Source organism: Dipodomys spectabilis, unplaced genomic scaffold (assembly GCF_019054845.1).
Source record: "Dipodomys spectabilis isolate Male_0828 unplaced genomic scaffold, ASM1905484v1 ptg000024l, whole genome shotgun sequence".
NCBI lineage: Eukaryota > Metazoa > Chordata > Mammalia > Rodentia > Heteromyidae > Dipodomys > Dipodomys spectabilis.
This window is the reverse complement of record NW_024870701.1, coordinates 4,943,274-4,958,462: the sequence shown is the minus strand read 5'-3', so window position 1 is coordinate 4,958,462 and position 15,189 is coordinate 4,943,274. Positions and strand designations below refer to the sequence as shown.

The 15,189-nt window shown below is 35.8% G+C and overlaps 1 protein-coding gene across 4 annotated transcripts in view; it reads right to left on the bottom strand.

The window, feature by feature from the left end:
* Rbbp8 (RB binding protein 8, endonuclease) overlaps nt 1-15,189 on the bottom strand; it is a 67,014-nt gene that overhangs the window by 21,204 nt on the left and 30,621 nt on the right. For all 4 annotated transcript variants that reach the window (XM_042675135.1, XM_042675134.1, XM_042675136.1 and 1 more), the window contains exons 7-9: nt 12,183-12,355; nt 6,716-6,820; nt 1,740-1,816 (exon numbers count right to left, since the gene is read on the bottom strand). In XM_042675135.1, the coding sequence (XP_042531069.1) occupies nt 1,740-1,816; nt 6,716-6,820; nt 12,183-12,355 (355 nt within the window). The remainder of the gene's footprint in view (nt 1-1,739; nt 1,817-6,715; nt 6,821-12,182; nt 12,356-15,189) is intronic.

Below are 15,189 nucleotides of genomic sequence, written 5' to 3'. Positions count from 1 at the left end.
ACACAAATAATATTATTCAGCCCTTTAAAAGGGATAAAGAACTGATAAATTCTACAATGTAGATGAATCTGAAAAATACACTAAGCGAAAGAAGCCAGATTTAAAAGACAGATATATCATATATGATTTCATTTATATGAATTTTCCAGAATAGGCAAAGCCATAGAGACAGAAAGCAGGTCAGTAACTGCAAGGGGCTTCCCAGGAGGGAATGGAGACTGAAATATTTAATGGAGTCTTCTTCTGAGGAATAAAAGTGCTCTGCAACTTGACAGAGGTGTACTGTGACTGTACAAAATACTTCTGAATTGTTTTAAATGGATTTTGTTATGAGAATTTAATCAAAAATTTTAAAATTATGTTAAGTTTAAAGAGAGAAGACTATCAATATCTATGTAAGTAAATCATCTATGTAAGTAAATTTTACTATTGGCTTATAAAATACCAATCCCCAAACACGTTAAGAGGAAAGGAAGAAGATATAAATTTAAACAGATCCTCAAGACAAAAGCACATCTCAAAATTTAATGTTTATGCAAGACAACTAGTAATCATATAAAAATGCAAGTTCAGTAGGTCTGAGATTCTATACCTCTGAACAAAGGCAAAAGTGACATTGATGCTGAGGATCACAATTGGAGCAGTGAGACTAGATATTATCTCCTTTAATATATTTGAAGTCTAAACTACTGACTTGCCAGGTTTATGGGCAGGAGGGAATTAGAAATTATTAGAACCCACTTAAAACTCATTATCATTTGAGAACAGAGTAAAAAAAAAGAACAAAAATCCAAATGTAATGATAAATTAAGTCAATTTCCAGAAATTCAATAGCAAGAAAACTATATAAGAGCACATTTACATTTATTAACAAAAATAAAGGAATAGTATTCTGATACTTTGAAGATAATAAACATTTAAATAATAATAAAGAGATTGAAAATTTCAGATTTTTCTAGATATCAATTAGGAAAAAAGTAGCTGGCTACAGTAACTCATGCATATAATCCTAGCTATTCAAGAAGCTGAGATATGAAAATCTTGGTCCAAGGCCAGCCTGGACAGGAAAGTCCATGAGACTCTTATCTCCAATTAACCAACAAAAAGCCAGACGTGAAGCTGTGGCCCAAATGGTAGAGTACCACACTTGAGCACTAAAGCTCAGGAACAGTGCTTAGGACTTGAGTTCAAGCCCCAGGACTGGCACAAATTTCAAAACAAAACAAAACAAAATGACAATGTAAACATGCTTGATATAAGAAAGTACTGAAAAAACAAAAATTAAGTCAATCTTTGATCCAATTCCTAAGAATAAGGCCGAACTAGACTGGGAGTGCTTGGTAGTTCCAAGAATTCAGTCTCTTCCAAATAAAACTAGGTTTAAAGTATGTCAGAAAGACTCAGTATATAATGAAACAAATTTAAAGGTTTGGGTCTTCTCTTAGACAGAATGAAGGTAAGGAAGAAATGAGAAAGGGGCATGAACAAGAATTGATTTGTTCTCTTTGTTAACATTACTACCCCAAATTTTGATTCAGTCTATGACACAGTAACCTAAATAATTCTACATTTTGGGGACTGTTTGGATTGGATAATAAAAGTAAGCCTTTTTAACACATTAATTTTATCCTAGGCTTTTTGTCTCTGGATAAAATAATTCTTGTGTTGCCCAATTCTCTAAGAAAGACCTAAACAGACATCAATTGATCTATGTTAATCATAAAAAATAATTTACTTACAGATTCTTCTCGAACACTAAGCCCAAGTGTTTCAGCAACAACTGTAGCTAAATTAAAATTGTTCATTCCTCGTGTTCCTACGGAAAAAGAAACCCAATTATGTTATAGTTACAAAGGAAAGGCCAAGAACTACTAGGACAAATTTTAAAATTCTGTTCAAAAGATCCACTTTTTGGTATTAACATCCATACTTGCTAAGCTTTTTCATCTAACTTTTCTAATTTTTTTTTTCTTTTTGCTTATGTGGTGCTGAGGAATCGAACCCAGGCCTCATGCATGCAAGGCAAGTGCTCTACCACTGAGCCACCTTCCCAGCCCCCTTCTAATTTTTTTCTAAGTAAGTTGAATGCAATAGATTTTTCTTGTTGACATTGGAAACAAAACCATAAAATAGATTTATAATGGAGTTATTATAATCTGAGGTACAAATGAACATTAAACCACATACATAATATTTGTAGGAGAGGATTTTAGCACCATCATTTTCAAGTTTTAACTAACAGATTTATACAGCAAGTATTTCATAAAGTTTTGCCATATAGCTTCTAGAACTTAATAGATATTTCTGGAGTGCCCATGCTTCAGGCACTGTGCTAATAAGCACTAGATGAAAAGACAAATTACTTGTTCTCAAGAAGCTCATGAACTACAGTTCAAAGGGAAAGAAGAAAATTTGAAATAGAATATGAAAAACATACATAAATGGAGTGATTTAAACAGGACTATATCTGCCTTTGAAAGACAAACTACATAAAGTGATATCAATGCTAATCCTTAAGAGCAAGTAGAATATGGCAGTTTAACCAGACTGAACACAGAACTATGTATGTCGAAAGGTTCAGGTATACAAAACACACTTACTTACTTAGAGAACTACATATGGTTTAACTGAGAAAATCAAATCACAGACGATAGAAATAGTAAGACATGAGCTCAGATATGTCAGGTAGGAATCAGATATGTTAAGAATCTTAGAATTTCCCCAGTGGACAATGAAGAGACAGCTAAGAGTTTTGTTTTGTTTTGTTTTTTTTTGGTCTGTCCTGGAGCTTGAACTCTGGGCCTGGGCGCTGTCCCTCAGCTCTTCAGCTCAAAGCGAGTGCTGAGCCACAGCGTCACTTCCGGTTTTCTAGTGGTTTATTGGAGATAAGAATCTCATGGAGTTTCCTGCCCAGGATGGCTTTGAACCGTGATCCTCAGATCTCAGCCTCCTGAGTAGCTAGGATTACAGGCATGAGCCACCAGCGCCCGGCAGCTAAGTTTTAAATGGAGGACAGATACAACGCTTGGGTGAAAAAAGTAATTTTTTTTTGGTAATTTCATGTTGGGCCATAGGCAAGAAGTAATCACTAACAGAAGGAAGTGAAATTAGAATTATTAAAACTTTTTTCTATTTTTTTTGTCATACTGGGGTTTGAACTCAGAGCCTTTACTTGAGGCAGACCCTCTCTTTGTCACTTGAACCATTCCCCCAAACCCTAGAATATATGTGAGATGTGAATAATTAAAACTAGTGCAGTGCAGAGAGGGAGGTGGTAATGTAAGAATATGTAGAACAGACATGTAGGAGGTGGAATCATTAAGAAACAGGATACTTAGAAACAAAAACTCAGATTCTAGGTCTAGGATACAAAAAGAGGTAAGTATAATGTCATTCAATGAGATCGTAAATACAAGATTTAAGTTATAAGTATGACAAGACAGTCTCTATTTGGGACTTATTGAAGATGAAAGATACCTAGGAAGAGATACTCAACAGCAAATAAATACATTCGTTTCATATCCAGGGCAAAGTCTTGGACAGAGTTATAGACTTGGGACATGGGCAGTAGTAGAGTACTGATTCTAGGTGAGAACCCTCCAGAAAGACAACACAAGACAAGAACAGGCTCTGGACCAAGTACTGTTACCAGCAGCTAGGGCATTGAATGAGAAACAGTGTGTACAAATGTGTTCTTTTCCAGGCTCTTCCTGTCCTTCTCTCCCCTACCTCTCTTCCTTTGCATCCCTTTGTCTTTCTGTTAATAAGGTTAGGCTGGCTGGGCGCCCATGGCTCACACCTGAAATCCTAGCTACTTAGGAGGCTGAGATCTGAGGATAGCAGTTCAAAGCCAGCCGGAGCAGGAAAGTCCGTGAGACTCTTAACTCCAATTAACCACCAGAAGATGGGAAGTGGTGCTGTGGCTCTAAGTGGTAGAGCACCATCCTTGAGCTGAAGAGTTCAGGGACAGGATCCAGGCCCAGAATTCAAGCCCCATAACTAACCAAAAAAGAGAAGGGTAGGCTGGAGTTGGGAGAGTAGAGCCAATATTATAGTGGACTGGAGTGACTGCAAATTAAGAAAGTAGAGAGTGACTACAGAGACCACTTCTTCAACTTTGAAGGAAGCGGAGGCAATGAAGAAAATTGGAGGTATTCTTTTTTGATGGAGGATAATATATATGTTGAAAAGACCAGCAGAGAGGCTAAATATAAAATATAGAAGGACAGGCTGAGGAGACGGCTAAGTGGTAGAACACTTGCCCAGCATATGCAAAGATCTGGGTTTGTAGAAGCAGGGGAAATGGACTTCAGCTCTAGTTCACTGAACAGCAAGGATCTGCCAACTTGAGTTGTGTTCCCAGTACTATGTATTGAGAAATCTGCTTATACACCCACATAAATTCTCCTATACACAGACACACATATTAATTAGCTTACATTAGCTAATCTATAGCTTCCAGAGTATCAGTCTTGTACTAATGTAACATGAGTAAGTTTTAACACTGGCTAATGCTTCTGACTGGGTTCTGGATCCCATCTCCTCTCATCTTTTTAAGGTTTTAGTAAATTGTTACCTCTTCTTCCAGCATAATAATGTTTCTCTTTGCTTATTTCAACAGGCTAAAAATGTGCTGAACATGTTATAATAACCCATCTTGAAAAAAATCAAAACCTATTCTTGACTTGTTTGCTAGTTATTACCCCATTTTTGCCTTCTCTTTACCATAAAACACCCTGGAAAACCCATATATATGTATGTGTATATATGGGTATATACATATATACATATGTACATATATATTTATACATTTCTTATGCTCTTTGGCTCTAGTTTCTCTTGGTTAAGCACTTTTTTTTAAAATAATTTTTTATTTTTTGGGGGGTCTGAACGCTGTCCCTCAGCTCTTCACCTGAAGGCTAGTGCTGTACCACTTGAGCCACAGAGCCATTTCCAGCTTTTTTTTTTCTGCTTATGTGGTGCTGAGGAATCAAACCCAGGGCCTCATGCATGCAAGGCAAGTGCTCTACCACTGAGCCACCTTCCCAGCCCTTGGTTAAGCACTTTTATACTTTAAAGGAACGGCACCCAGGCCTGGAGTTCAGGCCCCACAACCGACAAAAAAAAAAAAAAAAAGTAATTGTGACTTGTTTACCATTCAATGATCAATATGCCAACCAAATTCAAAGGACAATTCTAAGTTTTCATCTTATTTGACTTGTTACGCACTGTTTAACATACTCAACCACTTTCTCCTTCTCTAAGTGCATGACTTACATCACTTTTAGTTCTCCTATCTCACTAGCAGCTTTTTTGATAATTTTGTTGGTTTTCCCTCATTTTTATACCTCCAACACACAACATGAACAGATGCAATATTATGTCTAAAATGGGGTTTTAAAAGGCCTTTCAGGGGACAAGAAAGTCTTAACTTCTTATGTATAAAGTGGAAATAATACACTCACTATACAAATACATATATGGTATATTTGCAGTACTAAATTTCCATGAGGGGAATGATTAGGGGGAAAAAATAGTGGGAAAGGCTCCTGGGAAGAGGAAGGAATGATGATAAGAGCTGAGAACCACTGCTTTATATAACAAAGTTCCCCAGACCTTAGGACTTGAACTCTCCTCAATGCTGACTTGGTGGGTAATCTCATTCAGTCTCATGGTTTTGGATATTATGGTGACAATTTCCACATGTATCTCCATTTCAAACTTCCCTAAACTTGAATTCACCTCCATGATGCTCACCCAAAATTGCTGCCCCTCGCCTCTCTCTCTCTCTCTCTCTCTCTTTATCTCTTGCCAGGCCTGGGGCTTGAACTCAGGGCCTGGGCACTGTCCCTGAGTTTCTTTTGCTCAAGTGGTAGAGTTCTAGCACCACTTCTGGCTTTTTGTTTATGTGTTACAGAGGAATTGAACCCAGGGCTTCATGCATTCTAGGAGCACTTTACCACTAAGCCACATTTGCCACCCTCAGATAGAAAATTCTCAAACACAAACTCCTGAATTTTAATCTTCCCCAACCCTGCCTCTGTAAACCTTAGAGTCTCGTCCATCTCAGCAGATGGCAAAGCCATCAGCAGATGCCTAGAGCACCCTGTCTCTTTCACTCACTCTGCTTTAGTCATCAAGGCTTCCTTAATGTCCCACAAACAAATCAAGTGACACTTTCCTTATTTGTTATGTTCTCTCCCCAATATCCACATGCTTCCCTTACTCTCTGATCGTGTCACTTTTTGAGTGTAAGTTTTCATAACCCTCTCACTATGTTTCATTTGTCTTCACACCCTCGTCTCTGTCTGCATACATTCATTTTCCTTCTCTTTCAGCTACATTATGAGCTCCATAGGGGCAAGGACTTTATTTTGTTCAGTGCCTAGAATACAGCTGGATAATTGAATATTTGTTTAATAAAAAAACCACAGTAAGCCTTCCTTACCTAAATTACTAGCAATTTATATTTTAATGGATATTAACATGAATTAATATTTAGGATAACATTACTTATATGAAAAATCTTCCAAACAACTAGTTTCTAAACAAAATCATACCAAAAATATATTTAAAATATTGGTTAATTCTATTGGTCACTCTTCTAATGCCTACAAATTATAATCTTATAATCTCATATATATAAGTATATATAATCTCATATGTATGTATACTCATAACACACACAAACTTATAATTTCAGTATCTTACTTACTAGTTGGTGGAGAATGATTTTGATCACAACTGTCAGCAACTAGAATTTCATTTTCCTTAGAGTTATGTTGTAAATGAGCTGAAGCCTTAGAAACTTTTCTTAAATCTAAGAGGAAAAAAATGAGAAATTATATAATTAATATTCCAAAATGTCAAAATATTCTGATAAGCCAATATAAACTTGTCTTTCTATGTATTACAAATATGTTTGCTGAAATAATTCTCATATTGTAAGAAGCTTCTTTAGTTTCATTGTAAAGCTACAAGTTATGCAGTGGGAAAAAATAGCATGAGGCCAAATATCTTCTGGACTAAGTTGCCTTGGGTATCTGTTACAAATTAGAAGATTTATTTAAAATATATACTGTATTATACATTTCCACAATCTTTTAAAATCTTTATTTTATGGAAGGAAACTATAAAACATATTTTATCAGAAATATTTCTATTGCTTAGGCTTTACTTCAAAGAATTACTGGACAAAGTAAAAGAGAGCTTTACTTCTAATTAAAACTTAAAAACAATACTAAAAAGTGCTAAAAATTTTGAAGAATGTATTTAGAAAGTAAAACTTAACAGTTAAAATTTATTTTAAAATAATTTCCTGGTTCAAGTTACAGTGGACTTGAAACCCAAATTTCAAAGTTAAAAAAAAAAATATCAGAACAAAAACTAAGTTTTTAAATGCTAGTATGCTGCTTTCATAAAATGAAGAAATAAATGAGAAACTTTATGCTATAATCAAAAGGAAGACTTTTCTAATTAAAAACAAAAACAAGAAACTACTGTATTTTGATTTCTGGATATTCATATTCATAGATTTATATATGATCTAATTTATATAGATGACTATCTATAATGATTCATCTGACAGCAGGCTAACAGGCCTGTTTTTAATGTTCATTCATGATCCATAATCTCCTAATTAGGCATAGGATTTTTTTAAACAGTTCTTTAGATTTCCACTAGATGGTGATGCATATTCATATAAAAAAAAAAGTGGTTGAAAAAAAAAGCCAATTTTTCAATTTCAAAGACTAAAGATCTTCTCTAGCCATAAAAGAAATGCAAATCAAAACAATAACGAGATTCCATCTCACTCCAGTTAGAATGGCTATAATCAAGAACTCTAATAACAACAAATGCTGGAGAGGATGGGGCCAGAAGGGAACCCTACTGCATTGTAGGTGGGAGTGTAAACTTGTTCAATCACTTTGGAAAGCAGTATGGAGGTTCCTTAAAAGACTCCACATAGAGCTTTTGGCAATCCCACTTTTGGGCATTTACCCAAATGATCACAAACAAGACCACACTAAAGCTACCAGCACAACTATGTTTATTGCAGCATTATTTACCATAGCTAAGATATAGAACCAACTCAGATGGCCCCCAGTAGATGAATGGATGGATCAAGAAAATGTGGTGTGTGTGTGTGTGTATATATATGTATGTATGTATGTATAATGGAATTCTATGCCTCTATCAGAAAGAATGACATTGCCCCATTTGTTAGGAAATGCACAGACTTGGAAAAAATTATATTAAGTAAAGTAAGCCAAGTCCAAAGAAACATAGGTCCCATGGTTTCCCTTATTTGAAATAACTAGTATATGTCTGGGACAAGTAGAAAAGGTCAAAAGCTATATACATATGATCAGATAAGATGAAGTTAATCGAAATGAACCCCAAGATAGGGACACAAGTGGTTTTTTTCTTGCTTGCTATTGTTTCTAATATATTTGTAAGGTACCATGTGATTTTTTTGTTGTTGTTGATTGGTATGTCCCTCCCCCATGGTATAACCTCTGTTTTAACTGTATTTGATGTTGGTAATTTGGGGAGGGGAAGGGAAAAAACAATTTGTTTAAATGGGGATACAGGTTGACCCATTGCAACAATGAGATGTACAAGACACTATGTTGAAAAATGAACTTTACAATTTAAGTGGGGGTGGGGTGGGGAGGGGAGAAGTATAGTTGTGGTGGGAGGGAAGGGATGATAGGGGAAAAACAGAGGAAGCAACAATGCTTGATAAGAAATGTACTCTTTACCTTGTTCATATAACTGTAACCCCTCTGTACAGTATTTTCACAATAAAAAACTTATTAAAAAAGACTACACATAGAGGGGCTGGGAAGGTGGCTCAGCAGTAGTCTTGCCTGGCATGCATGAGGCCCTGGGTTTGATTTTTCAGCATCACATAAATGGAAAAGTCTGGAAGTGGCACTGTGGCTCAAGTGGTAGAGCACTAGCCTTGAGCTGAAGAGCTCAGGGATAGCACCCAGGCCCCACGACCAACAAAAATAAATAAATAAATAAATAAGGCTACACATAGAGCTCCCCTATGACCCAGCAACCCTACTTTTGGACATTTACCCAAACGATCACAAACAAGGACATACTAAAGCTACCAGCACAAGTATATTTACTGCAACATTATTTACCATTTACCATAGCTAAGATATGGAACCAACCCAGATGCCCCTCAGTAGATGTAGATGAATGGATCAAGAAAATGTGGTACACACACACACACACACACACACACACACACACACATACACACACACACACACACACACACACTGGAATTCTATGCCTCCATCAGAAAGAATAACACCGCCCCATTTCTTAGGAAATGGAAAAACTAGGAAAAAAATACATTAAGTGAAGTAAGCCAGGCCCAAAGAAACATGGGTCCCATGATACCTTTATTTGCAATAACTAGTATATGTCTAGGACAAGCAGAAAAGGTCAAAAGCTATGTACATATGACCATACAACCTGATACTAAGCGAAATGAACCCCAAGTTAGGGACACAAGAGGTTTTATCTTTCTTGCTGTTGTTTTTAATGTACTTATAATGTATTGTGTGATTTTTTTTTTGTTTCTTTTGTATGTTCTTCCCCCATGGTATAACCCCTATTTTCACTGTATTTGATTCTGGTGCCCTGCATGTTGTTTATACATTTTCCTAATTTGGAAAGGGGAAGGGAAATAACAAAATGCTGAAATAAAGATACAGGTTGACCCATTGTAAAATGAGATGTACAAGACACTATGATAGGAAATATACTCATTACCTTACTCATATAACTATAACCCATCTGTACTGTATCTTTACAATAAAAATATATAATAAAAATATACTTATTTTTTGAAGAGCATAGCTGCTATCAACAATATACTTCCATTATACAAATATTTCTCAAACCTTCTTCTCTCAAATGCTTTCCTTGTTTCAAAGTCTTTGCCATTTACTTTGTATTAACATTGAAAGAAATAATCACTGGATCATGTTACATGATAAATTTCAGAGCTGAATAGAAAAGTAGTTTCAAAACATTTAGCAGGAATAGTAATCTGGGTTTGAATTAGAAATGTGTCCACTGATAATTTAGAAAGCATATATATTATAACCCATTTCTTTATTAGCACAAATTGCCTAAAATTATAAACATAGCCAGTTAAAGACAGCTGCAGACAGGTGCTGATGGCTCATACCTATAATCCTAGCTAACCAAGAAGCTGAGACCTGAGGATCATGTGGACAGGAGACTGTTAACTCTAATTAACTACCAAAAAGTTGGAGTTGGAGCTGTGGCTCAAGTGACACAGCACAAGCCTTTAGCAAGAAAAGCTAAGAGACAGTACCCAGTCCCTGATTTAAGCTCCTGTCAGTATGTGCACGTGTACATATGCACACATTCAACATAGAGCTTCGATGGCAGGATTACCTGTAGAGCAAGCAGTTTAGAAAACCTTACAAAAATTTTGAATCAACAAGATACTTGAATTCTTGCTCAATTCTCTATAGGACAGTGACCCTAAGTGAGTTTTTAACCTTTCTTAACCTAACTCTACAAATTTTAAACTTATAATCACAGTATCTTAACAGCTATCTAACATGCCTGTTCAGTATTAAATATAATAACACTGGCTGGGCACTAGTGGCTCATACCAAGAATCACAGCTACTCAGGAGGTAGGGATTGGAGGATTATGGTTTAAAGCCAGGAAAGAGGTGAGATTCTTATGTCCAATTAACCACCAAAAAGCTGAAAACAGAGCTTAGCTCAAGTGGCTAGCCTTCAGCAAAAATGCTCAAGAGTGAAGTCAGGAGGATTGGGAGTTTGAGGTCAACCTAGGCTATATAGTCTTGAGTTCCAGGACAGCCTGAGCTAGTCAAACTTTGCTGCAAAAACAAAAAAAAAAATTATTTGGGTGGTTTCTCTTCTTCTTTCAGTCAGGTTTGCAAAGGGCCTGTCCATTTTGTTAATTTTTTTAAATAAATCAACTTTTAATGAAAAAGCTGGAAGTGGCACTATGGCTCAAGTGGTAGAGCGCTAGCCTTAAGCTGAAGAGCTGAGGGACAGCACCCAGGCCCAGAGCTCAGGCCCCATGACCAGCAAAAAACACACAAACAAACAAACAAATAAATCAACTTTGTGTTTTGCTGATTCTTCAAAAAAAATTTAGTCTCTAATTCATTTATTTTAGTTTAAATTATTTCTTTCCATATACTGGTTTGGGGTTTATCTTGTTGCTGTTTTTCTAGGAACTTGAGGTGTATCATTAGTACTGATTTGAGATTTCTCTAATTTGTTCATGTAAAAACCTATAAATTTTCCTCTGAGTACTGCCTTGACTGTGTCCCCAAGGAACTAGTATTTTGTGTGTTCATTATTATTTTCAGAAATGTTTAAATTTCTCTCATCTCTCCAATGATCCACCCATGACTCAGCAATGTGTTATGCAAACAAACACAATGACTGAAGTATAATAGACTCAAATAGTATAATTCTTTAGAAAGTCTGAGTCAAAGCCCAACAAAGCAAATACCAGGAAAATGAGTTCTTACAAGGGTTGGAGGGACTGGGAAAAAGGGAAGAGAGGTAGATGAATGAAGTGGGAAGGGGAGGTAATGCAATCAAGAATTCATTATATATATCTCAAAATTAAGAAAAATAAGAGAAGGGGTAGGTTGAAAGGAGGTAAAAATGCTGAAGGGATAGCGCAAATCAAGATGCACTGTACACATAAACTGCTTTGCTAAATGGCAAAAAAATCAATACATATCCTAGAACATTAAGAAAAGTGAGGGAAGGGGTAGGTTGTGGGGATGGTGAGAATGCTGAAAGGGGTGACATTGATCAAGATGTACTATATTCATAAACTGCTTTGTTGACTGGCAAATCCTTTGTACAACTACTTAAAAATAATAAAAATATTTTAAAAAACAAAAAAACACAAACAAAAATAATTGTTTATAAAATACTCAATACATATTCAGATGTGAAACATATATATATAATACAGGTAGACAATGCTTTACTAATGTTAGTTAAACTCACATGGGTGCCATAGGTTACCTGAACAATGACAATCTTCATTTCACTAGATAGAGTAATGACAGATGAATAATTTTTTACAAAGTCAGTTAACTAAAATACAACTCTAATCTTTACCATTTGTACCAGAGTGCTCCGATTTAGTATGTGTTTCTTCTACATATCGAACATGGAGATTCTCCTTTCTTCGTAGCCGGTTAATGCCAGAAAATGAAAAGGCTGTTATTGGTGAATCTGGAATAATATTTTCTTCACCATCAAGCTCAGCTGCTTGATGTTGCTGATCATTCCTAGAAGAAAACGACAATTGAGAGAAATGAATTCAACAATTATATGATATGGAACTACAGAACACAAGTAGAAAGATGTGATCAGCATGTCTGTAAGATAGGCGTGTAATAGGTGTTGCATATTCATTTTAGTTGAATGAATGAATACGAGATGGCACCAAATCCACTAAAAAGTAAATCCTAGCTCTCCTAAGCCTATGTTCTTGCCAATTCAGGACCCGTGATAACCGAAACACTGAGTTTGGACTGAATTGTGATTATTCAGTAAAGCTATGTTAATTTTTCCATGTCAAATATTATTAACCTTTTCGGTCAACCAGTTTTTATCAGTCTGCTATCCATTTAGTCTTTACATGACCAAGCTAGTTCTGTAATACTAATATTAATACATAATATTTCAAACAAAAGTACATGAGAATTTTATAAACTATATAGGCAGATTTCTAAAAAGTCAGTAGAAGCAAGGGTTAATGTTTCCTAACATAAACTTATACTTTAATTTCCTAGATAATATTAACATTACTTGTGGTATATAATTGTACATACTACAGTGAGGAAAAATATTGAAAGCAATAATATAGTTTACATTTTTAAATTTCATTTTCTTCCATTCACATACATTAGTTGCATAAGAAGGCTCCCTATGACATTCCCAATGCATTTCAATCATTCACATCCCTTTTATCACTCTCCCTAACTCCCTTTCTGCTTCTTAAGATGATTTCAATGTTTTATTATTTTAATACATGTAAACAAACTACTTTGACCAAAAAATTTATTTTTAATTAGCAAATAATAATTGTATATGTTTTTGAAGTAAAATGAAAGTTTGGCATGTTTATATATTGTGGCATGACTAAATAAAACTAAGTAACAAACCCATCAAAAGAATCATCACTTCACAAACTTACATGGTATAATATTTAAAATTTACTTTTCTACCATTTAAAAAATATATAATTCATTAATATTTGTTTTAGCAACCTTCATGTGTAAAAAACTTATTATCTAATTTCTAAACTGTTCCTATAGTTCTACTCTTATTTTGGAAAAGCAGAGTAAGCTTTAGTCATATGAGAAAGCCTTACAAATGAATGAAGTGTGAAATCTACCTGACTTAGCTTCAATTAATCATATTATAGCTTGTTTTCTACTAGTAATAAAAATTCAATCTGAAACACGATTAAGTCATAAAAATAAACTGATTCTATGGTATCACAAAAGAAGAGAACAAAAGCCAGGTACTGGTGGCCCATTCCGGTAATCCTAGGTACTCAGGAGGCTGAGACCTGAGGATCCCAGTTCAAAGCAGGAAAGTCTACAAGACTCTTATCTCCAATTAACCATGAGAAAACTGGAAGTGGCACTGTGGCTCAAGTGGTAGAGTGCTTGCCTTGAGCTGTAGAGCTCAGGACCGTGCTCAGGTCCTGAGTTCAAGCCCCACGACGGACAAAAAAATTCCAAGGGGCTGGGAATGTGGCATAGTGGTAGCGTGCCTGCCTAGCATGCATAAAGCCCTGGGTTCGATAGGTCTCCTTGGTGCAGGTCGAAATTTTCTTAATAGAGACCCGGAAACACAACAAATCAAAGAAAGGTTGGACAAATGGGATTGCATGAAGTTGCAGAGCTTCTGCATGGCAAAAGACATAGCTAGCAAGATCAATAGAAAGCCTACGGATTGGGAGAAGATCTTCACTAGCCATACAACGGACAAGGGTCTCATATCTAAAATATACTTGGAACTCAAAAAATTAAATCCCCCAACAACAAATCCTCAAAGAAACAACTGCCCAATAAGTAAGTGGGCTAATGACTTAAAGAGAAACTTCTCTGAAGAAGAAAGAAGGATGGCCAATAGACACATGAAGAAATGCTCAACCTCCCTAGCCATAAAAGAAATGCAAATCAAAACAACATTAAGATATCACCTCACCCCAGTTAGAATGGCAAAAATCAAGAACTCTAATAACAACAGATGCTGGAGGGGTTGTGGACAGAAGGGAACCTTACTTCATTGTTGGTGGGAGTGTAAACTTGTTCAACCACTTTGGAAAGCAGTATGGAGGTTCCTCAAAAGACTCTACATAGAGCTCCCCTATGACCCAGCAATCCCACTTTGGGCATCTACCCAAATGTTTACAAACAAGACCACACTAAAGCTACCAGCGCAACTATGTTTATTGCAGCATTATTTACTATAGCTAAGATATGGAACCAACCCAGATGCCCCTCAGTAGATGAATGGATCAAGAAAATGTGGTGTATATACACAATGGAATTCTATGCCTCCATCAGAAAGAATGACATTGTCCCATTTGTTAGGAAATGGAAAGACTTGGAAAAAATTATATTAAGTGAAGTAAGCCAAGCCCAAAGAAACATAGTTCCCATAGTTTCCCTTATTTGCAATATCTAGTATATGTACGAGTCAAGCAAAAAAGGTCAGATAAGGTGACGTTAGGAAAATGAACCCTAAGATATGCATTTAAATTTTTTTCTTTCATGCATTTGTTTCTAACGCATTTATAAGATTATTTCTTTGTTGCTTTGCATGTCCCTCCCCCACAGTATAACCCCTGCTTTCACTGTATTTGATGTCGGTATAATTTGTGGAGGGGAAGGGGAAAAACAAGTAATTTAAATAAGGATACAGGTAGACCCATTGCAACAATGAGAAGTACAAGTTGTCATGTCGAAAACAAACTTTACAACTTTGGTGGGGTGGGGGGGAGGCTGGGAAGGGATGGGAAGGGGAAACAAAGGAGGCTACAAGCCTTGATAAGAAATGTACTCATTATCTTGCCCATGTAATTGTAACCCCTCTGTACAGTATT